The sequence below is a fragment of the Eptesicus fuscus genome, chromosome 10 (genome assembly GCF_027574615.1).
Source record: "Eptesicus fuscus isolate TK198812 chromosome 10, DD_ASM_mEF_20220401, whole genome shotgun sequence".
NCBI lineage: Eukaryota > Metazoa > Chordata > Mammalia > Chiroptera > Vespertilionidae > Eptesicus > Eptesicus fuscus.
The window spans coordinates 24,436,775-24,460,430 of NC_072482.1; the positions used below are offsets into that span (position 1 = coordinate 24,436,775).

Here is a 23,656-nt window from a genome sequence, read left to right on the forward strand (position 1 = left end):
TGGTGGTCAGAGCACATCATAGCAACTGGTTGTTCAGTTGGTCTGCTGTTTGGTCTATTTGCATATTAGGGATATATATATATGTATGTATGTGTGTGTGTATATATATGTGTGTGTGTGTGTGTATATATATATATATGTGTGTGTATGTGTGTGTGTGTGTGTGCATATATATATATATATATATATAATCACCTGCATGTCATCTTTGAAGAAGTATCTATTCAGGTCTTCTGCCCACTATTTACTTGGATTATTGTGTGTGTGTTTTTATGTTGAGTTGTATGAGTTCTTTATAAATTTTGAATATTAACCCCTTTTGTGAGATGTATCATTGGCAAGTATCTTCCCCCATTCAGTAGGTTATCTTTCTGTTTTGTTGATGGTTTCCTTTGCTGTGCAAAACCTTTTTAATTTGATGTAGTCCCATTTCTTTGTTTTCTTTTGTTTCCCTTGCCCAAGAAAATATAGCAGAAAAAATATTGCTAAGAGAAATGTTAAGAGTTTTTACTACCTATGTTTTCTTCTAGGAATTTATGTTTCGAGTTTTACATTTAAGACTTTATCCATTTTGAGTTTATTCTAGCATATGGTGTAAGAAGGTAGTCTAGTTTCATTTATTTGCATGTATCTGTCCAGTTTTTCCAATACAATTTATTGAATAGACTGTCTTTATCCCATTGCATGTTCTTGCCTCATTTGTCATATATTAATTGGTCATATAGGTGTGGGTTTATTTCTGAGGGATCTCTATTCTGTTCCATTGATCTATGTGTTTATTTTTTATGCCAGTACCATTTTTTGATACTATAGCCTTGTAGTATAGTTTTATATCAGGTAGTGTGATATCTCTTCTTTGTTTTTCTTTCTCAAGATTTCTGTGGCTATACAGGACCTTTTGTGGTTCCAGATTCATTTTTGGATTATTTGCTCTAGTTCTGTGAAAAAATGCCATTGGCATTTTGATAGGAATTATACTGAATCTATAGATTGCTTTGGGGAGTATGGACATTTTAACTATATTAATTCTTCCTATCCATTGGCATGGTATATACCTCCATTTATTTGTATCTTCCATTTCTTTCCTCAATGTTTTATAATTTTCCAATTTACAAGTATTTTGCCTCTTGGATAAATTTATTCCTAGGGATTTTACTTTTTTGATGCAACTGTAAATGGATTTTATTCTTAGTTTCTCTTTCTGATAGTTCATCATTGGTGTATAAAAATGCCACCGATTTCTGAATATTTATTTTGTATCTTACTACTTTACTGAATTCATTTATCAGTTCTAGTAGTTTTTTTTTTATGGAATCTTTAGAGTTATCTCTATATAGTATCCTGTCCTCTACAAATAGTGACAGTTTTACTTCTTTCTTTCCAATTAGGATTATGACCCAGATCTATTCACATATTCTCTCTAAAATCCATTTCCTCATTTTAAAAATTCAAATGATGACATATAACTTCTACTCCTTGAGTAGTTCTAAAGATTGGATGCAATAATCCACATCAAGTGTGAACACATTGCTTGGAATGTAGAAAACTATAAATATTAGTTTCTCCCACCACAATTTTATTTATAGTATTTGCTGCTTAAAGCTTCTCACCAGCAATCTGTCAGCTAGCATCAAAAACAAACAAAATACTTTATACCAGAGTTCCTTTTGGAAACTTGAAGCCCTCGTGCCTCACATCCAGGTCACTGTTGACTACCACCCAAATTCAAGTTCTTCCTGTAACTGAGCCTCTCATGCCCTTATGACACCTCTGCTTCATCTCTCCTGACCCAGCTGGCCACCATTCCTAAACTTCCCAGAAATATTATTCCATGGAACACAAAGTCTCTTACACCTTCAATACCTTACACTGTGTCTGCCTTTTTACTAACCTACAGGTCTCTGCCACGGTATTAACTCAAGTCTCAGGCACCACAGGCAGAGCGAATGCATTCTAACTCCCTAGTGATGCAAAGCCAAGAGTTGTCATTAGCCATGCATACGATGCCCTCGTTTTCACACTGTAGGCCACTCTTGCACTAGCACCTTCTTCCTCTCCTCAGGAATGACTGCCACATCCCAAAGGTTTGGCACCTGGCTGAGTTTGTGCCTTTTTCCATCTAGCACCTCGTCCGTACATTCTTGATCTCCTCTCTACTTTAGCTGTTCATGTACCACATCCTGGATCTCATCACCTTGAACCAGAACAAGTTCACCTCTGGTATTTAATTTCTGAGAGCAATTTTCCATTTTTCTAGCACTTTCATTCCCTAACTCTAGTTAAACCAATTATCTGGCTTTGCCAACATCTCAGAGTCCTTGCCTTTTTCAATTTTGTCCCAATCTACCCTATGAGCCCTCTTCTATCTTTTTTTTCCCCCAGGGGAGAGCGCGAACGCAGTCCCCCACTACCACAAATTATGCAGTCGAGTTTCCCACATTTGGGGAAATCGCAGGGGTCAGCACATCCGGAGTGCAATGGATAAGCCTCACCCTGGGAAAACCACCTTCATGATCATGGTCTCTCCCCTGCCAGGTAAGTATTGAGCCCTCTTCTATCTTTCCCTCCTTCTCTACCTGGTCTGCACTACATGATCCGACACGCCAATCAATATCTTCAACTCCCTCATACCTTTCCCTTACCCTGCAACCACCCAGCCAAACCTCAGTCCCTATCAGGTCAGCTCTATGTCTTCTCTACACTTGCCTTACGCTTTAAGCTATAAAGATCTATTATAGAAAACCATACTACCATGTGAACCAAGTGAATGCAATTTCAATTTTAATAGCATCTTTTAAGCCCCAATTATGATAGGTCTAAAATGATTCTGGGCTCAGCAAAGCTTCTACCTTCTTCTAGAACCGAGTCTCACTGTTGGGAATATGAGGTTCATATGAACTATCATGTTTTAGTCTGCATCTCAGGAGCTTACATATAACCAAAATAATTATTTTGCCTTAGTATCTTTACATTTTTAACTAAATAAGCAAATTTGCTGATTTTTTTTTCTGGCTTATTTGCTTTAAATGTGAAATTTGAGAAATTATCACAGATTCTGCTAAAATAATATTTCATTATTTATTATTATCAGATACAATAAGTTCAAGTCCCACATGAAAATGGTACTGAATTGGTTAAAGCAAAGTACTGTAACAGAAAAACACCTAATCTTCATATACTTTTTGCTATATATACTAGTATACCCATGCATGAATAGGCCAAATCTTTATTTCACTTGAATTACAGAGAGAATGTTTTTCCTCCCCATACAGAAGAACCCAGAATGAGATGGTGCCAGTACATAGCTACAGCAAGAAAGGGTAACTTGCATTTTGCCAACTCTCTACTTAAGTGCATTCATCTTCCTAGATAGTCTAAGCCTAAATTAGAAAGAAGAATCTTCAAGGTTTTTATGTCAAGGGCAAATATTTTCCAGAGGCCTTCCACAAGCTGTTTACAGAAAACAGTTTTGGGCTATAAAAATACTCAACATTAGGCATTCTCAAAAACTGTCTGGTCATTTTAGGAAGCAGGTTCTCCAAATGTAATTCCAAGAACATTGTTCCCACTGGTAATAAAATAAATGCTCAGAAAATCTAACCATTTGGATAGGAGGTCCTCAACCCATTAAACTAGAAATGTGGCTGGTGGCTAGATTTTAGAAAAATTATATTGAGCCCCTTAGAGCATAACAAAAGAATCCAGATGCCCAATTATATAAAGTCATTTTTATAGTTCAGAATTCTGGGCCTTGAGAACAAAGAATTCTCCATTTCTGTTTTAATTTTTGACTCCAGATAAGCAGGGTCCAAAATTAAAATTTAAAAATGTAACAAAACACTGAAAACTTACCTCAGCCTGAAAAAAAGCAATGCCACCACCAACGAATAAACCCTCCTACTCTTTCATATATTCACCTCTCTTTTTCCCACAATGTCTCTACCATTACACACAACACTGGTATTTTACTATATACATACATATTTCCCTTCTCCCTCTTGGGAGAGCTCAGAAAATGTCCAATAATTGAAACCCTAATAATTGAACTAAAAAGATGAGGTAGAGGGTGTTGTGGGCAAGGCTCTAGGGTAGGATACAGGGGGAAATGACATCTTTTACAATGACACTGAAAAAGACACAATCATGATAGGCCTAGAATGACATCTGGGCTCCAGAGAGCATCTGAGATCCTCTGGAACTAAGCCCCAGTGCCTGGATTAGTAATAATCTCCTATCATTGCACCAAGTCTTGCTCTACTCTCACTTCCCAGTTCCGGTTTTTCTTTACTCCGCAGCCACAGTAATTGAGTTCAGTCTTGGCTGATCTCCCCAGACTCAAGACATTCTCTTTCTATTCTATGATCAAATCATATAAATTTCAAACCTTGTGAACTACATGTTCCCTCTCTCCTAGAGTCTTCCGTTCTAGTTACTACCCCCCTTGGAACATTCTCCCCATACTCTGCCCAACATGGATGGATTGGGTGCTCAGTAACTGTCTGTTAACTCAGAGTGGGAGATATACAGAGAGGGAGATGAGAAACACATTTCATGTTTTCATGCGGTATGAATGAATTTTAACCTGTGGTGTATACCTTGTCATCTTGGAAAAATAAAGGTTTCCAATTAACCTCACTTTCCAATAATAACAGAACACGCTGACCACTACACAAAAGTGCCCAGCGGAGAGCACACACCCAGAGACTACTCAGTGAGAACCCAATATCAAGTAGTGAACCTAAGCTTCATCTGCATCATTTATCTAAAACAATTTTTATAAATTTGAGACAGTACAGAACCTCCAAATGTATTTTTGATGAAAGAAAACCAGCCAACATGTCCCATCTCATCACACATTCTGATTCCATTCACAGCTTATTGCTAGGTGACCCACTTACTGCTAAACAAATTGCAACAGCCTCACTGTGTTGGTCAGCTGAGGCTGTGAATGTGAAAGTCCTTTGAGTGAAGTCAATGCCACCAGACAACTGGGCGACAGAAACACCCTATTTTTACAGATGTTGTCATGGTTCTGGTATGCACTGACGACACAGGAACAGCCAACTTCCAAAGTTGAGTCAGATACTCCCTAAGACATAATTCACATTTTTTTAAAAAAATGTATGTATTTCATTATTCTATGTAAGGCAAATAATAAAACTTTCATTTTTTAAAAAAAAATTAAATACAATGTAGTAAAAAGATTTAAAAGTTTAAATCAAGTTTACTGTTTGAGTATGATGCTAATGGAAATAAGTCATGTGGAAAAGGACAAAAACCATATGACTTCACTCATATGTGGGATATAAAACAGAAAGCAAACAAAAGAACAAACAAAACAAACAGCCCGGCCAGCATGGCTCAGTGGTTGAGTAACCTATGAACACCAGGAGGTCATGGTTCGACTCCTGGTCAGGGCACATGCCTGAGTTGTGGGCTCGATCCACAGTGTAGGGCATGCAGGAGGTAGCGGATCAATGATCCTCTCTCATCATTGATGTTTCTCTCTCCCTCTCTGTTCCTCTCTGAAATCAATAAAAATATATTTTATAAAAAACCTCATAGATAAGGACAACAGTAGGATGATTATCAGAAGGGAATGGGGATGGAAAGAGAATGAGGAAGGGAAAGTGGGTCAAATATATGGTGATGAAAGGAGACTAGACTTTGGGTGGTGAGCATATGGTGTAATACACAGATGATGTATTATAAAATTGTAGCCAATATTACTGCAATTTTTAATTTAATAAGTAAGTAAACAATGTATTGTAACATTGGCAAAGGCAGTATCTCTGAAGTTAAGAGAACTAAGATATTAGTTTAGAGCAGGCTATAGATACAGTGAAGGATTAAGGAACCAAAGGAGCTCAAACCAAAAGAACGCAAAGCCATTGGTGAACTCCCTCAACCCACTGGTGAACAAGCTTAGACTGAAAAAGGTGATGTGGTTTGTCCAGGGTATCATAGCACACTAGTAGGAGCTGGGGTACAGACTTAGGTCTTCTAAATCCCAGTTCAGAAGCTACAGAAAGAGAAAATGGCTTCACACACATAGGCCACAAAAAGGCATCACCTGGCCTTGCCCCTGACATTATGTTTTCTTCCTTTCTCATACCAGAGCTGCTATCAATAATGCTTTTGAAATGTATCTGTACTAAGGTATAAACAACCAATAATAGCTAAACTTTGCAAGCCAGAAGGGAATGGCAAGAAATATTCACACTGTTGAAAAGCAAGGATCTACAACCAAAATTACTCTACCCAGCAAAGCTATCATTTAGAATTGAAGGTCAGATACAGAGCTTCACAGATAAGAGAAAGCTAAAGGAGATCATCACCTCCAAACCAGTATTATATGAAATGTTGAAGGGTCTTCTTGAAGAAGGGGGAAAAAGGTAAAGAAATATGAACAATAAAATGGCAATAAATACATATTTATCAACAATTGAATCTAAAAATCAAAATAAATGAACAAGGAGTCTAATGAACAAAATAAACAGATGAATAAAATAGAACCAGAGGCATGGAAACAGACTGAGGAATCTCAGAGAGAAGGGGGAAGGAGGGGTGGGAAGAGATTAACCAAAGATCTTATATGCCTACTAGTATATGCATTACCTATGGACACAGACAATAGGGTAGTGAAGGCCTGGGGTGGGGTGGGACCCAGGATGGAGGAGGGCAATGGGGGGGTAGGGGGAGTTAACATCTATAATACCCTCAACAATAAAGATATTTTTTTTAAAAAAAGAAAAGAATTTGGTTCCTCCCAGGGGCTATTTCTGTTCCTACAGGTGGACAAATTTCAAAATTTTAAGCTAATTATGGAATTAGAGGGATATAATGTTTGACACATAATATTCAGTAAACATTTGCTGAAGAGATAGTGAGAGGGTGAGTGAGCTGGGTTGGGGGGAGTAGGGGGTGAAAGGTGGCAGCCTACAATACTTATGCAGAATGCTTTTGGTCCAAAGGAAAGAAAGAAGTGCTCTGTTAAAAATTTTGAAAACTTATAGAATTCTTCTACTCAGTGGATGGTTACAAGATGTTTTCTCTTTTCTATAAGAGCAGAAGATAGTAATAAGATAACAGCATAAAGTGCTTACAGTGTACTAAGTCCTCTTCAAATACATTACCTCATTTAATCCTCAAATGAAGAAACCACCTTTTTTTTTTTTTTTTTTACAGATAAGGAAAGTAAGACTTGGGCTAAATTTAAGTCTTCTGACTCAAGATCTCCTAAGTTATCTTTCCTCTGCTATCCCAAGTCTACAGTGAATCCCTACCACATGCCAGAAAGAGCTTGATCTATTGATGAACCATCTCTCTTCCCTACAAAACACAAAAACCATATTGGTTCCGGGGTAGACACAAGCGCATTATTAAAGGAAATTTAATTCCTTCATATATTTTTGTTAAAATAAAAACAGAGTTTATACTATTTGAGAGAGTTTGGGTATTAACGCAAACGAAAGCAGTAGGTTGTTAAAGGTGGATCACAAGATTCTTCTACCTCATGAGTCTCTTAACATAATTATTTCAAGAGTAGAAGTTTAATTTTGGAAGACTGGCACACAGCTGTGAAGGGTAGTGACCAGTGTTCAATTCATAACGCCACCACTTACTGACCATGTGACCTCTGGACCTCAGTTTCCTCTCATATAAAGTATCCCTTCAAAGATGCTGAGAAACTAAAATGACATGCCCACAGGGTTCAGTACAGGGCTGCCCCCTAGTGAGAGATGGTAACTGTGTACCAGGGTGAATATTGTTACTTAAACTTATTCACACTACTTGACCCTGTCCATATTGATTTTGTCAACACAGGCAAAATTTTCAAGCCAAGATGTTTGCTTCCAAAGACAATCTCTTCCAACATGTTTTAACTATTCTGGCAGAAACAAATGTAATCAACACATTTTTAGTGTCTCCAAGTTTCAAGAATGTGTGAAAATGCTCCACAAAATATTTTTCACTATGAAGATGGCACAAATGTGATGGCTACCTTTAGCAAATGCTCATTTATTTCTTATTCATATACAGGGAAAATTAACCATAGATATAACTATTTTTCTTATACAGCAAAGAATTGTAAACTTTTGCATGTCCTTCATTTAACTGGATAGAGGCATTATAATGCTCAAAGAGACCCTAAATCTATGCAACTATTTTATAACTAAATTTTCACAAACTGGTTATGAAATCCAGGTGACTAGAAATAGTAAAAAATATTTTTTTCATTAAAAAAGACAGAATGATTCAGAAAGAAATGAGTTAGTCAACTGTAAACCAAATGACCTTTGTTTTCAAGATCTGTAGAGCAACGCTACCATTTGAAAGGTGAAACATTTAGATGTTATCCTAGTCCTTGAATTCTAAGTTAAATTCTGTAGCATAAGATTCATCAAAGACTTGGTTAAAGAAAAAGGTACTAAATAAATAGTATATTTCAGTGAACTTGAATACTAATGTATTCTAATATCTTGAGATGGTCCTCAATTTTTTAAGGTTTTATAATATAAAAGCCAATTAATAAAAAACATTCAACTCTTCATTATTCAGGTCCTGACAATATCTATAATAATAAAAGAGTAATATGCTAATTAGACCAGACAGCCGAATGACCTTCCAAACATCATTCCAGATGTCCTTCCGGACAAAGCCACAGTGGCGGAGGCCGAGGCAGAGGCGGTTAGTGGTGATCAGGCAGGCAGTGGAGCAGTGAGGGGCGATCAGGCAGGCAGGTAGAGGGGTTAGGGGTAATCAGGCAGGCAAGCAGGCAAGCAGTTAGGAGCCAGCTATCCCGGACTGTGAGAGGGATGTCCGACTGCCAGTTTAGGCCCTATCCCACAGGGGTCCCAGATTGGAGAGGGTGCAGGCTGGGCTGAGGGACCCCCCTTCCTGCCTGCACGAATTTCGTGCACCGGGCCTCTAGTAATTTGTATAATATCCACACTCCTCTCCTCCTTCTCTCTTTGGCTGCTTTCCTCATTAGGTCACTACACTCTTCACTGTCAATTCACCAAAGGATGAAAGGAGTATATAAGTAGTTCAGTTTTCATTATTTAATACAATTACATAGTGTGGTTAGAAGTTAAAATTTGACCTCTCTGAGTTTCCATTTCTTCATTCTATAAAAGAAGAACTGAATGTTTTGCCTATTTCATACAGTTGTTAGGATGATCCAAAGACACAATATGTCTGAAAGCATTTTTCAATTCCAAAGCAATATACAAATCTAAAGTATTGCTTTTTAAAAAATTTATTTTTACCTCCTTATCATAGTAAAGGTATGCTGTGAGATTTCTATTAAGCACTCAAGGAGAGGCTGGCTGACCCACCTCACAGAACCCCCGAGCCTAGAGGGACAATCTAGGTCAGCAAGGATTTAAAGAGGTAGGCTGGTCACCTATACTAAGAAAGACAAATGTCACAGGATCAGTAAAGTTCAAGTCAGAGGCTTGAACTAAGCCTAAGGTTAAGAAAAGTTCAAAGAATTGCACACTATTCTACTTAGAAGCTAACTCAAAAGTCATTAAGCCCAACCTGCTTGTCTCAGAGTAAGAATGGATCAAATGGAGAGAATATGAAAAAGTTCTTGAAGGAACAAATAAAAGGAATAGGGACTAACAGACCACTTCTGGGGTGTAATATTAATCAAGGGCTAAAAGCCCTCTAATTCTCCAATGAGAAGTACAGACTCCAATGCAAAAGAGCTCTGTGCAAAGTTCTAACCGAAGATAATGAAGCAGAGTCCAACACCTCCAAGGTAACAGGAATGTCCTAAGAGCAGTAGCTGAGCTGTTGGTTCTGACTCTGTATGGCACCAAATAAACAGTTTATCTGGACTACAGGGAAGTGAGACATCAAAGTCCTCAGATAAATAAAGGTCATACCATTCATCTTTTACCTAGAACAGTGGTCGGCAAACCGTGGCTCACGAGCCACATGCGGCTCTTTGGCTCCTTGAGTGTTCTAACGCCACTTCTTCAAAATACAGTCGCCCAAGCCGAAAACTGACTTCTGCGCATGGGCCACAAAGTTTCAATCACACTGTATGTGCATGCCCACACATGGTATTTTGTGGAAGAGCCACACTCAAGGGGCCAAAGAGCCACATGTGGCTCGCGAACCGCGGTTTGCCGACCACTGACCTAGAAGATGGGGAACTTTGGTAATATCTCCATATCACAATTATTTTACAAATTTGAATGGCAGATTTACGATTTATTTTCACATAAATTTATCATTGAAGTTTCAAAAATTATTAGATATACAATTAGGAGGGGAAAAGAGGCTTCTGTACCAATGAGGAAACAGATTTTAAAAGTTTCCATTAATGAAAACATGTAAGGCTTACTTGATTCCAAATTATGAAAAAAAAAAACAGTTGGAAAACATATGTGAACAAACCAAGTGGTTTCATTCATAAACATGTGGCAACCAAGTCGCTTCCTCTTGCACTGACCTTCACACCAGACCTACAAAGATAATGACGTAACTAGATGCTTCCTTCTTTTTTTTAATATATTTTTATTGATTTCATAGAGAGGAAGGGAGAGGGAGAGCGAGATAGAAATATGGATGTGAGAGTGCAACACTGATCGGCTGCCTCCTGTCCACCCCCTGCCGGGCCTTGACCAGGAATTGAAAGCATAGACTGATGCTTTCTCTTTAAAATGCAGCCACTGTAAAATGTAAATAGAATTGATGACATAATATTGGCAAGGTGTGGTGGTGTCTATAAACAGGAGCATCTCAGGAGAACCAGCAGCTAAGGCCAATGATGACGGTGGTGCACACGAGCCCTAATAAACACCTCACCCTGTCACTGTGCAAATGACAGCATGACCTGGCCCAGAATGTGTAACATCACATAGACACAGATTTTTCTGCTAACAGACAAAGTTAGAAATAGCTTTAGAAAAAAAGCCATCAACTCCTAACTAATAACATGTATAAGAGGTTGCTTGGGTAATTAATGTACTTCTCACAAAGGCAATATTCATTTTTTTTTTAATCCTCACTAGAGGACATGCTTAAGAGAGGAAGGGAGAGAGAGAGAGAGAGAGAGAGAGAGAGAGAGAGAGAGAGAGAGAGAGAGAGAGAGAGAGAGGAAGAGAGAGACAGAGAGAAAGAGAGAGAGAGAGAGAGAGAGAGAGAGAGAGAGAGAGAGAGAGAGAGAGAGAGAAGAAAAACATCAATTGGTTGCCTTCCATATATGCCCCTGACAGGGGATCAAATCCAAAACCCAGGTATGTGTCCTGACTGGGAATCAAACCAGCAACCTTTGGGTGCACAGGACAATGCTCAACCAACTGAGCCACTCCAGCTGGGCTCAGTTACACTTTAAAGACAACTAAAAACCCCAGAGAAGCAACTTGTCTAAAGCTAAATATCAGTGTGAGGAATAAAGAGCTCAACTTCCTGGCAGTCTGTGTTGTGTTCAAACGCTACCCAAACGATGCTGATTTTAGACTGGGGCCGGGGAATAGCTCATGTAAAAAAGACAGAATAGATTAGGGCAATTTCATGGGTGCCCCTCGCCCCCAATATACACACAGAGAGAGACTTGAAAGCAATTGTGTGAGTTTCTCTGTATATAAAAACTGATAAGAGAATTAGAATTTGGCTTTTCAAACTTATCGATCAGCCAGTCAGTACTAATAATTGTATTGTATCCCCCCTGCATTTGTCATGAAGCCATTATCTTGTCATGACTGATTTCTGATTTAATTGTTACCTACAGTGCAGCTAAGTTTCCAAAGGCTATTCCACAGGAAAAGTCAGGCAACGTGAGCTACAGAAATTCAAAGATGTGCATTCTCTTAAAGAGGTAGTCCCACAATAACAAAAATGCAGGCTTTTGAAATTCAAGTGTGATAAAAGAAATCGATGTCATACAAAAAAATAAAATCGTAATAATCAACCCTACGGCTACAAATTAAATGCAGCAAGAACTCTACAGCTTTCACACTTTAATAAGAATATACTAGTAACTTTTTAAAAAGGCAAACTACAGAACCTGTCAGATGTGAGCACCTGGATTACTTATTTACACCTTACATGCAGGCTCCCCGGGTCACTTACCTCATTTTCACACGTGTCCTTAGAAGCCGAGGGCACATTAGTATAGAGGGAATGACACCTCTTTTTTTCAACCTGAAAATGCTGTACTGCATGAGGGCAGAATCTCTCAGTGTTTCGCTTTTCTTGCCCACTGCTATCATTTTGGGATGGGTCTTCAGAGAACCCACTTTTTTCAAGTGCTCTCTCTGTAGCACAGTGGGTGGGACTTAAGCTGGCTGCCTTCGGGAAAGGAAAAAGGTCAGTTTTGCTCTGGAATGTTGTGTCTCTTGTGTTGACATCCTCTAAGTATTTCTTCCTCTTGGCACCATACGGAGTGCTGTCTTTTTCTGAAATCCTTTCATCCTGCTCGCTGACTTTGACTCCTGTTTCACGGTCTTTCGCAGGAGAAACGGTCCCCTGGTAAGACCCACTGCTTGCAGCACCCGGCAGAAGTTTCTGTTGCACGCTGTCAGCTACTCCTGTCTCCCCTGGTGGAACACCACCTTCCAGGGTGAGGGCTGGGGTAGCGGATTCTTCCCGTACCAGTCGCCTGGATGAAAGAGCTGGCTGTTCTCTCGAGAGCCGGGCGCTGCTTCTCTGCTTTCCTTCATTTTCATTGTTAGGCTCGACTGGCTCCGTGTCATCTACAATTTTCTTGATCAGTTTTCTTCTGAAATATTTTCTTCCGGGAGAATATTTTTCAGGGCTCCAAGGAGTTTTGGCAGGATCTACATATTGTTCTTCTTTCTCAGCTCTTACACATCCACAGACATTCCCCATTTGCTTTGCAGGAAATCACAGTTCCACAGATTCACTCATTTCCAAATACAGGGCTTACTTGGATCTTCTCCATTAAATCCCAAAATCCCACGCTGACCTCTCGCTCCTCAGACTTTGTGACCATCCTCTTCAGCACGAGGCCATGTTGCTTATGAGAAAGGCGCACGCAAGGAAGGCCATGGCATCCTGCCCAGCTGCGTCCCTGTGTCTCATTAGACAGTGTGGCTTATTTCTGGCCACCAATCCTCTTAGACAAACATCACTGCTCACTGTCAAATTACAACGCGGAGGAGCTCGCCAGGCAAACCCTGGGCTTTATTATACGAGAAGATTCTGACCCTCACTGTAACTTTCGGTTTTCTGAGCTGCAGCTACACTACCAAAGTTTGCGTTAACCTTTGAAACTATTGGTGGTTCAGCAAATCTGAGTGCAAACAGAAAGCAAATGCCAGCTAAGAGACACTTAGCAAAGTGCCTTTCACATTTAGTTTCAAAGTGCCTTTCAAATTTCCCTTCAGAGAGTCTCTACCCTATACCTTTTTTTTTTTCTTTCCTTAAGAAGCATCAACTAATTTTGGCACTTGGAAAAATAAAATAAAAACCTCAAAAATATCTGTAAAATACATTAGAACTCATTCAAAACAGCTTCCATAAAGCAAAAAAAAGAACAATTTAATAGCAGAAGGAGATAAATGCAAAGTGCCTAAAATAATCAATCTTTTAAAATTGTTTGTAGTATTTTTCCTATGACATAAATTTCCAAGCCATTTCCATTATGTGCTCATTAGGATTTTCATATAAGCAAACAGATAAGTTTTATGATTTAAAGCATGGAACACTTAGCCAAAAGAAACACTTGCGTGTTCTCATACATGAATTAGGGCAGTTAAGCTTTATATGTAACTTTTATAATTGTACCCTAGTTAAATATTATGCAGTTTTTCTAGGGCACTGCTATAAAAATAATAAGCCAGCATGGAACCTGATTAAGCTGTGCATATTTCTAACACTGAGTCATAGATACAGTACAAAGGATATTAGTATCGCATGACTGGACTTACACGTAAGCAGAAATCATCTGACTAATAAAAACAAATTGATAATTGCCTTTCTCTAGGTAGCGTTTGGACTGATCAAAAGATGAAGCTCAGTATGGTGATTACCAGAGGGAAAGGGAGGTGGGGGAGGTAGCAGAGGTTAAAGGGGGAAGAAGTGGTGATGGAAGGAGACTTGACTTGGGGTGGGTGGTGAACACACAACACAATATTCAGATGAAGTTATTATAGAATTGTACACCAGAAACCTATATAATTTTATTAACCAATGTCAACCCAATAAATTCAATAAAAAAGTTTAAAACAAGATGAAACTCATTGTTTTTTAAAATCCTATATAATAAAACCCTAATATGCAAATGGACTGAACGGCAGAACGACTGGTCGCTATGATGCGCATTGACCACCAGGAGGCAGACACTTGACACAGGAGCTGCCCCCTGGTGGTCAGTGCACTCCCATAGGGGGGGCACCACTCAGCCAGAAGCCGGGCTCATGGCTGGTGAGCACAGTGGCAGTGATGGGAGCCTGTCCCACCTCCACTGCAGCACTAAGGACCCCTCAGGGGATGTCCGACTGCCGGCTTAGGCCCACTCCCCTAGGAATGGGTCGAAGCCAGGGGAGCAGGCCAGCAGGCAAACATCCCCTGGGGGGTCCCAGACTGCAAGAGGGCGCAGGCTGGGCTGAGGGACCCTCCCCCAGTGCACAAATGTCGTGCACCAGGCCTCTAGTAAGAATATAATTAAACAGTCAAGTTAGCAATGTTGTTGATATTTGTCAATTATAGGCCTGTATGGTGAGCTTCTCCTTAATCATTTAAAGAGAAAAGTAAACAATCTTCAATGGCAAAAACTGAATAACCTAGAAGACAAGCTGGCAGTAATAAAGCCTCTGGTTTGTTTGTTCATTTTTAATTTGATTTGCAGTGTCAAAGACAATAAAACATCATTCAAGATAATTTAAAAATGGAACAACTTGCCCAGCCAATGTGGCTCAGTTAGTTGAGCATCATCCTAGGCACCAAGAGGTCACCAGTTCAATTCCTGGTCAGGGCACATGCCTGGATTATGGGCTTGATCCTCAGAAGGGGGCATGCAGGAGGCAGCTGATCAATGATGTTTCTCTCTCATCAGTGTTTCTCTCTCTCTCTCTCCCTCTCTCTCCCTCTCTCTCTCTCTCTCTCTCTCTCCCCCATCTCCCTTCCTCTCTCTAACATCAATAAAAATATAATTTTTTAAACAGTGGAATGACTGGTATCTGTACTGACACAACAGAGGCACAGCCAGTGATCTGCACATCACCCACCCTGCCTCCAGCCCTGCCACACTGAGCAACTGTCCACTCCTCTCTCAGAAACACCCAACCTCACTCTCTGCCTGGTAGCTGGCAAACATCTTGCAAAGCCGATCTCTAATATCAGTGAAAATTCCCCTTATTCTCTAAACCTTCCTGATCCTACTACAGCACTCTTTCTCTACACCCCTATTTTTATTTCTATCACAATAGATTCATCGCCCTAGATTATAGTCAGTTTTATGAACATTCTCCCAATAGATAGAACAAAACACTTCCTTATCTTAGTATCTCTGGATCTAGCCTATAGTAGCAAAGGATATAGGATTACTGTGTTGGCCATACTTACCTTCAGGTAGCCTGATTAGAAAAGAGATTCAATTTATGGTGCTTATAACATAGTTTAGAAATAAATAAATTTGTCTTCTGAAATTACTTCCCTTATTTATGTAAAGTATAGAGTGAGGGGGGAAAAAAGCCCAGTCACTTTGAGTGAGGATGATTACCATGGCTATAAATAGCCTTGTATCTTGGCATAACCAGTAAAATCGTTCTAATCTTTAATTGTCACACTACTAAGAAAAGTCATTTCATCTAAATAAAGGAACATTTCTGATTTACCAAAACACTGATGTGTTTCATTTTAAATAGATCTTGGTCTAATTTTTAAAAACTGGTAATAATTTAACAATCGTTATCTTGTAATCCGGGTCCTAAAATACACTGGATTCTATAATATAGGCCACAGGATCATATTAGAAGAAAAACTTCCCTTTGGTTCTTTTGTGGCTGGTCCTCCTCTCTCTTCCAAAGACACCTGAACTCCAAAGAGCTTTCTGAATATATAATTATTTTTTGAATGACTTTTCACTTACATTTCCTCAAACATGCTACTTCTAATTCACAACCATTTACTGACATTTGGTCCATTATATTTTCTGGTTTCTGCTCACAGTAGCTTGAGAGTATTTTCTCCATGGTCTCCAATGTCTTCCTTGTACACAAAACTATTAACCTGTAACAAAACTATTACAACTAAAACTATCAGTATTTTTTAATCCTCACCCAAGGATATTTTTCTATTGATTTTTAGAAAGAGTGGAAGGGAGGGAGGAAGATGGATAGAAACATCCATGTGAGAGAGACACATCAATTGGTTGCCTCCTGCATGCACCCCAACCCGGGCTGGGGATTAAACTTGAGTGGAATCAAATCCGGGACTCTTTAGTCTGTGGGCCAATCCTCTATCCACTCAGCCAAACCAGCCTGGACTAAAACTATCAGTCTTAAAGTTCTCAAGTTCTCTAGTAGCATTTCATACTGTTCACTATTCCTCTCTACCTGAAATTATCTTCCCTTGATTTCATCAACACTACATTTCCTTGTTGCTTCACCCAACCCATCAAATGTTCCTTTTCTGTTTCCCCAAACAGATCTTCTTCCTCCCTCACCCCAATCATGGGCCTTCCCCGAAATGTCTGTCCTTTGCTCTGGGCTCTTTTCCATGTATGTTCATCTCTTAGGTCCCCTAAAGACCCCTTGTCTCTGGTAGATTCATTGGCCACTTGTGTACTGGTAACTCGCAAGTCTATCTGTACCTTTGACTTCTCAGCTCTGCTCTGCTCACAAACCTCCAACCTCTCAGCAGACAAATGGAAAGGATACCCCATCATGCCATCGAACCTGCCAAGGTCTTGAGTTTTCCCCTTACCATCACCCCCATTTCTCTCAAAGTTTGCTTTTTGTTTGTAGGTTGGTTGGCTCAGTTGGTTTTTATCTCCCAGGCTGTAAGTTTAGAGTAATCTTTATTCCCTCTCCTTCATCCATTATTCACTATCACCAAGTCCCTTTCTTCTTCCTTTAAAATACCATCTCTTGGGGTTCATTTTTCATGCCCACCTGAGTCTTGGCCTTTATCACTCCACTCAGAAATCATGACCTCAGCTTCTTAGATTATCTCCCTCATTATGGACTCTGCTCATTTCAATTTATTTTACATAGAATTGATACGCTGAGTTTCCTAAAAAAATTATTTTTCAGGTGCAGAGTGATTAAGTGATTTATTCAATGCCGTCACAGCCATAAATAAAAGAGCCAACAATGAAACTTAACTCTGCCTCCCCCCAAAACCTGAGTGTTTCCCCACTGCCCCACAGGGATTCTCACTCCAACATTCAAAGCACAACCTGTCTCACCAGCTCCGTCGGTAATGATGTGATTGGCTCCCTGTCCCAATATGTCTCTAAACCTCCAAAGTGGGGTTCTTACAATTTCAACCCTACTAAAAGTCGAGGAACCTGATCCACTTGGGGCTGATTAACAATGCCCTGAGAAAGCTGCCGAGGAAATCCATGTGAAATCAGCTTTTGGCCAGTTGTACTTAAGTCTTTACCCAATTCTGGTAACAAGGTCTGGCTCCATGCCCAAATCTCTGCCTTGGTTTATGGCTCAGTCCCCTGGACCCCCTGAGGATGGGGTCCTCTAGAAATGGAAGCCCACAGGCCTTCAGGGTCCTGCCTCCAGTTCCTGTTACTGGGTCTCCCAGACATCAATGCCCAGATGAGTGGACATACACCTATGTTAGCTGCCCTATAGTCTGGCTGCCTGACACCTGGTTACCTGGGTCTTCTGGTACCTGACTCTGCTCCTCTGATTTCTGGTTGCTGATTCTTCTCTCAGCTGCCTGTTCAAGAAGCTGGAACCTACCTAGACCCTACTTCCTGTAGCTCTCCATACCTGTCAGACTTTTCCTGTTCCCAAATGAGCCCCAGGTCCACGATTGTCCACCATTCCCCTACAAACCCTATGTCCCAGTCGGATTTTTTTAAAAATATATTTTTATTGATTTCAGAGAGGAAGGGAGAGGGATAGAGAGATAGAAACATCAGATAAGAGAGATTCATTGATTGGCTGCCTCCTGCACGCCCCCTACTGGGATAAAGCCTGCAACCCCAGCATGTGCCCTTGGCCGGAATCAAACCTGGGACCCTTTAGTCCACAGGCTGATGCTCTATCCACTGAGCCAAACCAACTAGGGCCCTAGTCGAATTTTTAAAATATAAGAAGTAAATCTAACTCCTCTCAAAATCTGTCTCAAAACCCCAGCTCCTTTCTGAAGCTGGCAGGCTACTTCCCCCTCTTTCAAGGCCAACAACACTGTCAGTCAGTAAGATGTGACACGTGCCTACTGTGGGCCAGCTCTGTGCTGCACACAGACACTGTGTGGGCAGGCACAGCATTAATAAACAAAAGCAAATTCCGAAATTAGGACTCAGCTTTTCAAATGAAGATGGTTTTTTTCAAAAAGTATCATTTTATAAAAACTAAAACTCACAATCAGCTCTCAATTTATTAAATCATTCGTTGCGAATAAATTTTTATGTATTTCCATTTACCCTCCCCAAATCTAGTTTGAAAAAGTGTAGCTCTATACAAAAACATGAATACTAATTGAGAAGATCGCTTTTTCATAATTATACTGCCATCTAGTGTCTACCAATAAGAGAAAATAGTTTGCATAGTGAAGAAACGATAATACCCATGAAAACCATTCTATATTAATGATTGAGTAATAAAATTTTCATATATCTATATCACGTAATACTTTCCAATAAACAAAAGAAGTGTGTTTGCATTCAATTAAAAAGAATCTTGTCATCAAACTCTGAGATTGCAAGCTTTGTCCTAAAAACATTTCAGGTTATCAACAACAGGAAACGGGATACCAGGTTCACAAGCAGTTACTTGAAAGAAATAATACAAATATATTGTTTAAGAAAAGAAGCCTAAAATTTACTATCTTCCATAGGATATGAATGCATAATTCATCCTTGATGTGAAAGAACCATTTGGAACTAGCAATAAGAGGCTAAAAGAAATGACAATCAAGAAAAATTAAGCTTACCTGAAAGTGCAAAATTATTGTCCATATTAATCCCAAAGTCAACTTGGGATTTCCATCTGTTATGTCATCATTTCTAATATTCACTAATTTCACCTGTTTTATATGTGAAGAAGAGATAAATAAAAAAAACTGTTTTTCAAACCATCACATGACTTATCTTTATCTATATAAAAGTGATGCTAAATTACACAAAGAAAAAAACTGAATGATTTAAATACCAGTAATCCTCAAAATACTGTTTTACCCCCTATCTTCACTCATTTTATATTGCAAATTATAAAGGAACCACAAAGAAAAGCGGGGATTATCTTGTTTTTTGTCTTCTAGATCAAGTAATAAAACTACTCATTTGTTAAAACAAAAATACAGCTTAAGTGAGAAGTCTTGGATACTTGAGATTTTTTTAATTGGACATTTGTCTTTTGAAAATAAGCTTTATTTTACAATTAAGTAGGAAACAGTTCTAAACCATAAAATAATTTTTAAAACACTGTCACACTTCCTTCACAAAGGTTTAAATAAAAACTAGTATTACTTTTCTATTTCTTTATCACAAACTGTTACCAAGATAAGTAAATACATGAGTGACTGGACATTTGTAAGGCTGTTCATATATATATATATATATATATATACATATATATATATATACACACACACACACACACACACATATATCAGATATATATATATATATATATATATATATATATATATATGTCAGACTTAAAGCTTATCAACTGTCATATTATGCATTCAAGTAAATAAATGCAATGATGACATCTAACATTACCTCCTGGATGGACAAAATAATTATACATCATGAATTGAATATCAAAAATTAAGTACAATGATAGCTAACATTTTACTTCCCAGACAAAATACTGCCAAATACATTTCATACCAGGAGATTATAATTAACCATTAATCCTTCTGAAAACTTCCACTGGAATTAAAAATAATAAGGCAAGTACCAATAACATTTAAAATATTTGAATACATAATATTTAGTAGAATTTAAAAACTAAAAGCATTTTCACATTCATAATAACCTAAATGAAGAACTAATAAAGACAGTATTTCCCTCTCCCCGTCTCCCTCCCTTCCTCCCACTCCATCAAAAACAAAATTGTTCCCACCTCTGAGTTCCCATTGTTTTCAGCAACTTTCAATTCTCCTGAATGTCTTTTTCTCCTTTTCTCTACTCATTGAAAGTTACCAATTATTTGGTTTATACCACTATTATACACAATGCTACCAAAATCAAGATCACATCCAATATGATGTTCATTCTTTTCCTTGACTTTTTCTGAAACCTCAAGCCAGTTGGAGACTGTTGTCAGAAATGTTGCTTTACTTTTAACTACTTATAAATTACCCAGTATTATCTACTTATAAAAAATAAACCTCATCACTACTAAATATTAAAAATATTTAATTTTTAAAATATTATGAACTATTTTTTATGAAAATAGTTTTATAAAATAAGTATAAAAATTAAGGTATTGCCTCCCTACTACTAAGAACTGTTCATAGACATTCTTAACATTCTGTCATTAACTTCCTAGGCGAAAGCACTCAAATTCTTACAGAAGGAAAATCAGTAGCTCTTATTCAAATGGAAATGTAGCCACTTGTAATTCCTCTAAGCTTACAACTACTATTAGCTTTCTTTTCTTTAGAGCAAATGTTTATAAATATTTTAGAATATTTGTCTCACAGAAGCACAATTATTACAATTCATAGTCTAATTTAACCTCTTCATTCCCTGACATGATTCTATGTAGATTAACTCAGTCACATATGGTTATTATTAGAGGCCCAGTGCACAAATCTGTGCACCAGTGGAGTCCTTCAGCCTGGCCTGCAGACATCTCCCGAGGGGTCCTGGATTGTGAGAGGGTGCAGATCAGGCCAAGAGACCCCACCAGTGCACGATCGGGGCCGGGGAGGGGCCACGGGAGGGCTCCAGGGTGTGTCCAGCCCTTCTCGCCCAGTTCCAATCGGCTGGACCCCAGCAGCAAGCTAACCTACTGGTCAGAGCTTCTGCCCCCTGGTGGTCAGTACGCATATAGCGACTGGTCGAACAATGAACAAACTGTCAGACACTTAGCATATTAGGCTTTTATTATATAGGATGATTACAGTCTTTGAAAAACATCTTACCTGGCGTCTTTTCAAATAATCAAGTGCAATTTGTACATTCTGTAGTCTGTGAAAACGCATCCGACCTTTTTCTCTGGGCTAAGAATAGAAAAATGCAGAGTATGAAAAACACTAGTTTTTTATAACACTGACAATATACTACATAAATATATATTATGCTTATCTTAATATGTCAAAACAGAATTTACTGTTTGGGTAAGCCCATTAAATTCTTTAAAGGCAGTCCTAATTTTTTTGTATTATCTGGGATTAAATTTATAGTAAACTACTAGGGATTTTTCCCAATATGTTTTATTTAAACATATTCTGTATTCCAAATGCTTTATTTAAACAAAGGAAAAGAGACAATACCACAGGACATTTAGACTTTTTATATTCACTAAAATACAATTCTAGCCTACAGGTATTAAGGTATGGCTGCACAAGAAGAATTAAATACCATTTTCCCTTCTTAATGAATTCTAACAATTATCAAAATGATTTTTAGAAATATATATATATATATACCACATGTGAATGAAAATGAGGTAAAGTAGCATGCAATTAGTATAAAAAAATCACCAAGAAGGAGAAAGACAGTGGAGTTTTACTTAGCCATGATAGAGGAAGGGAGAAAAGCAATTAAAACCATATAATATATTTCCTCTTTATTTTATTTTAGTGTTTTTCACAAAATTGGTAGGGCTCTATGATAGTTTTCCACTTCAGGAAAGCTGACAAACCGTAATTCTTTTCCTTCATACTGTTTCCCTTTAGAATCACTGAAGGTTGGCAAAAGGAAAACATAAGGAAACAGAGCTGGGGAAATGCTTAACAAAAATACAAAGAATGAAGCTGAGATTTGCCACATCAAATCTTCCAAAGGGGGAAAAAATAAAACTGAGATCTTAGCTTCTCAAATATGAATAGGGTGCTGAAGCCAAGGCCCCATAATAAAAAAGACAGCAGACTACAGAATGGAAAACTAGGTTCTATACAACAGGTAGGAATGATGTTGGTGAGTTCACCCACTAGATCCAAAAAAAGCACAATTTCCAATGAAATCAGGGGCACTAGGGATGTCGATGGCAAAAGAAGCACAATGGTCTTGCAAAGGCGGACGTGTGGTCAACTAATTGTCATCAGCTCTGTTAGTTGCCAGGACTCTTGTTAAAACCTTCTCCCTCTCTAAATAAAAGGATGGCAGGTAAAGAATGTCCGTTAAATACCTAATGCTAACAGGTATGGTTTAAAGCATAAACTTAAATATTAAATAAGTTTCCAGAAGTTCCTTCAAATAAAGCAAAAAATAGTTGCCATGTTTGAAAAATAAATTCCAGAAATAGGATAACTTTGCCTAGAAATTAGCAGGCTAGTTGTCAAGATGTCCGTAACTATATAAAATCCTTTCGCTAAAATGCCATCTTATCCCTTAAGTGCTTATGTTCGATTACCACGCAGTGCACAGTAATCTATAAATAAATTTAAAGAGAAAATATTTCCTTTGGACAATGTCTTGGTTCACACACATCCACCTCATTGTGGGCTTTGGTCCTTTCTAACGTTTTCTAAAAAGGAGCCCAACCCGTGGGTTACTTGTCTATCACGTTAGCGCTCACCGCACTGTAAGGCTAGGTTAGTTGAGTTATGGGGGCCGACACCTACCCCCTTATCCTCATCCTCCACATCCTCATGCTGTTCATATTCGCATGCTTCTGTTGCACTCACCAATCGTAAGGTCTTCAAAAAATCTCGCTCCCTTGGCTAATGAATATAACAGACAGAAGATAGGACAGCAAAGACACAAGACAGACCAGAAATGAAAAGAAGAGCATGAACAGAACATAATGAAGGATAACAGGTAACCAAGAACGGGGAAGTCATGTTACAAAAAAAAGGAAATGACACCTGTGGAGTGAGTTAGACCGTTTTTCAGAAAGCGATGCTTATTTCCTGGCTATTTGTGAGTCTTTTAATGTGTGGTTATATTATGCATACAACTTCTGCTAAGCAAAAACAACCCAAAGGTAAACAAAAAAAGAAAAGCAAGAACAAAAATAGTATTTTAATTATAAAACTGATCACATAAGCAAGGTAATCAAAGTGCTTCAATCTCCCAAAGTCACATCATTCGAAATCTGAAAATGCTTAGGAATCCAACCAAAACTTTTTTTTTTTCCAGGCAGAAATTGCAGCTCAAAAAGATGAATATTTCAAAAATCTGAACAGTCTGTGCCAAAAACATCCTAGTCATGTGCATATGTTCTTCAAAATAAATTAAGTAATTTACAACTTACCAAGGTGTCTCCTGAAAGAACCTCTAAAAGAGAGATCAAGTTGTGTCCATCTCTTAAGTCTTCATAGAGATCATTCACATGTTTTCGAACCTACAGAGAGAAAAGCAATTTAA

At 38.4% G+C, this 23,656-nt stretch overlaps 1 protein-coding gene and 1 non-coding gene across 2 annotated transcripts in view; both read right to left on the reverse strand.

The window, feature by feature from the left end:
* DST (dystonin) overlaps positions 1–23,656 on the reverse strand; it is a 438,404-nt gene that overhangs the window by 207,510 nt on the left and 207,238 nt on the right. Inside the window, exons 6-8 of the mRNA XM_008161813.3 lie at positions 23,544–23,633; positions 21,268–21,345; positions 19,102–19,194 (exon numbers count right to left, since the gene is read on the reverse strand). Of these exons, the coding sequence (XP_008160035.2) occupies positions 19,102–19,194; positions 21,268–21,345; positions 23,544–23,633 (261 nt within the window). The remainder of the gene's footprint in view (positions 1–19,101; positions 19,195–21,267; positions 21,346–23,543; positions 23,634–23,656) is intronic.
* Positions 2,380–2,543, reverse strand: LOC114231141 (U1 spliceosomal RNA). Its single transcript, XR_003617118.2, has one exon. It is a non-coding gene; the product is annotated as a U1 spliceosomal RNA (small nuclear RNA).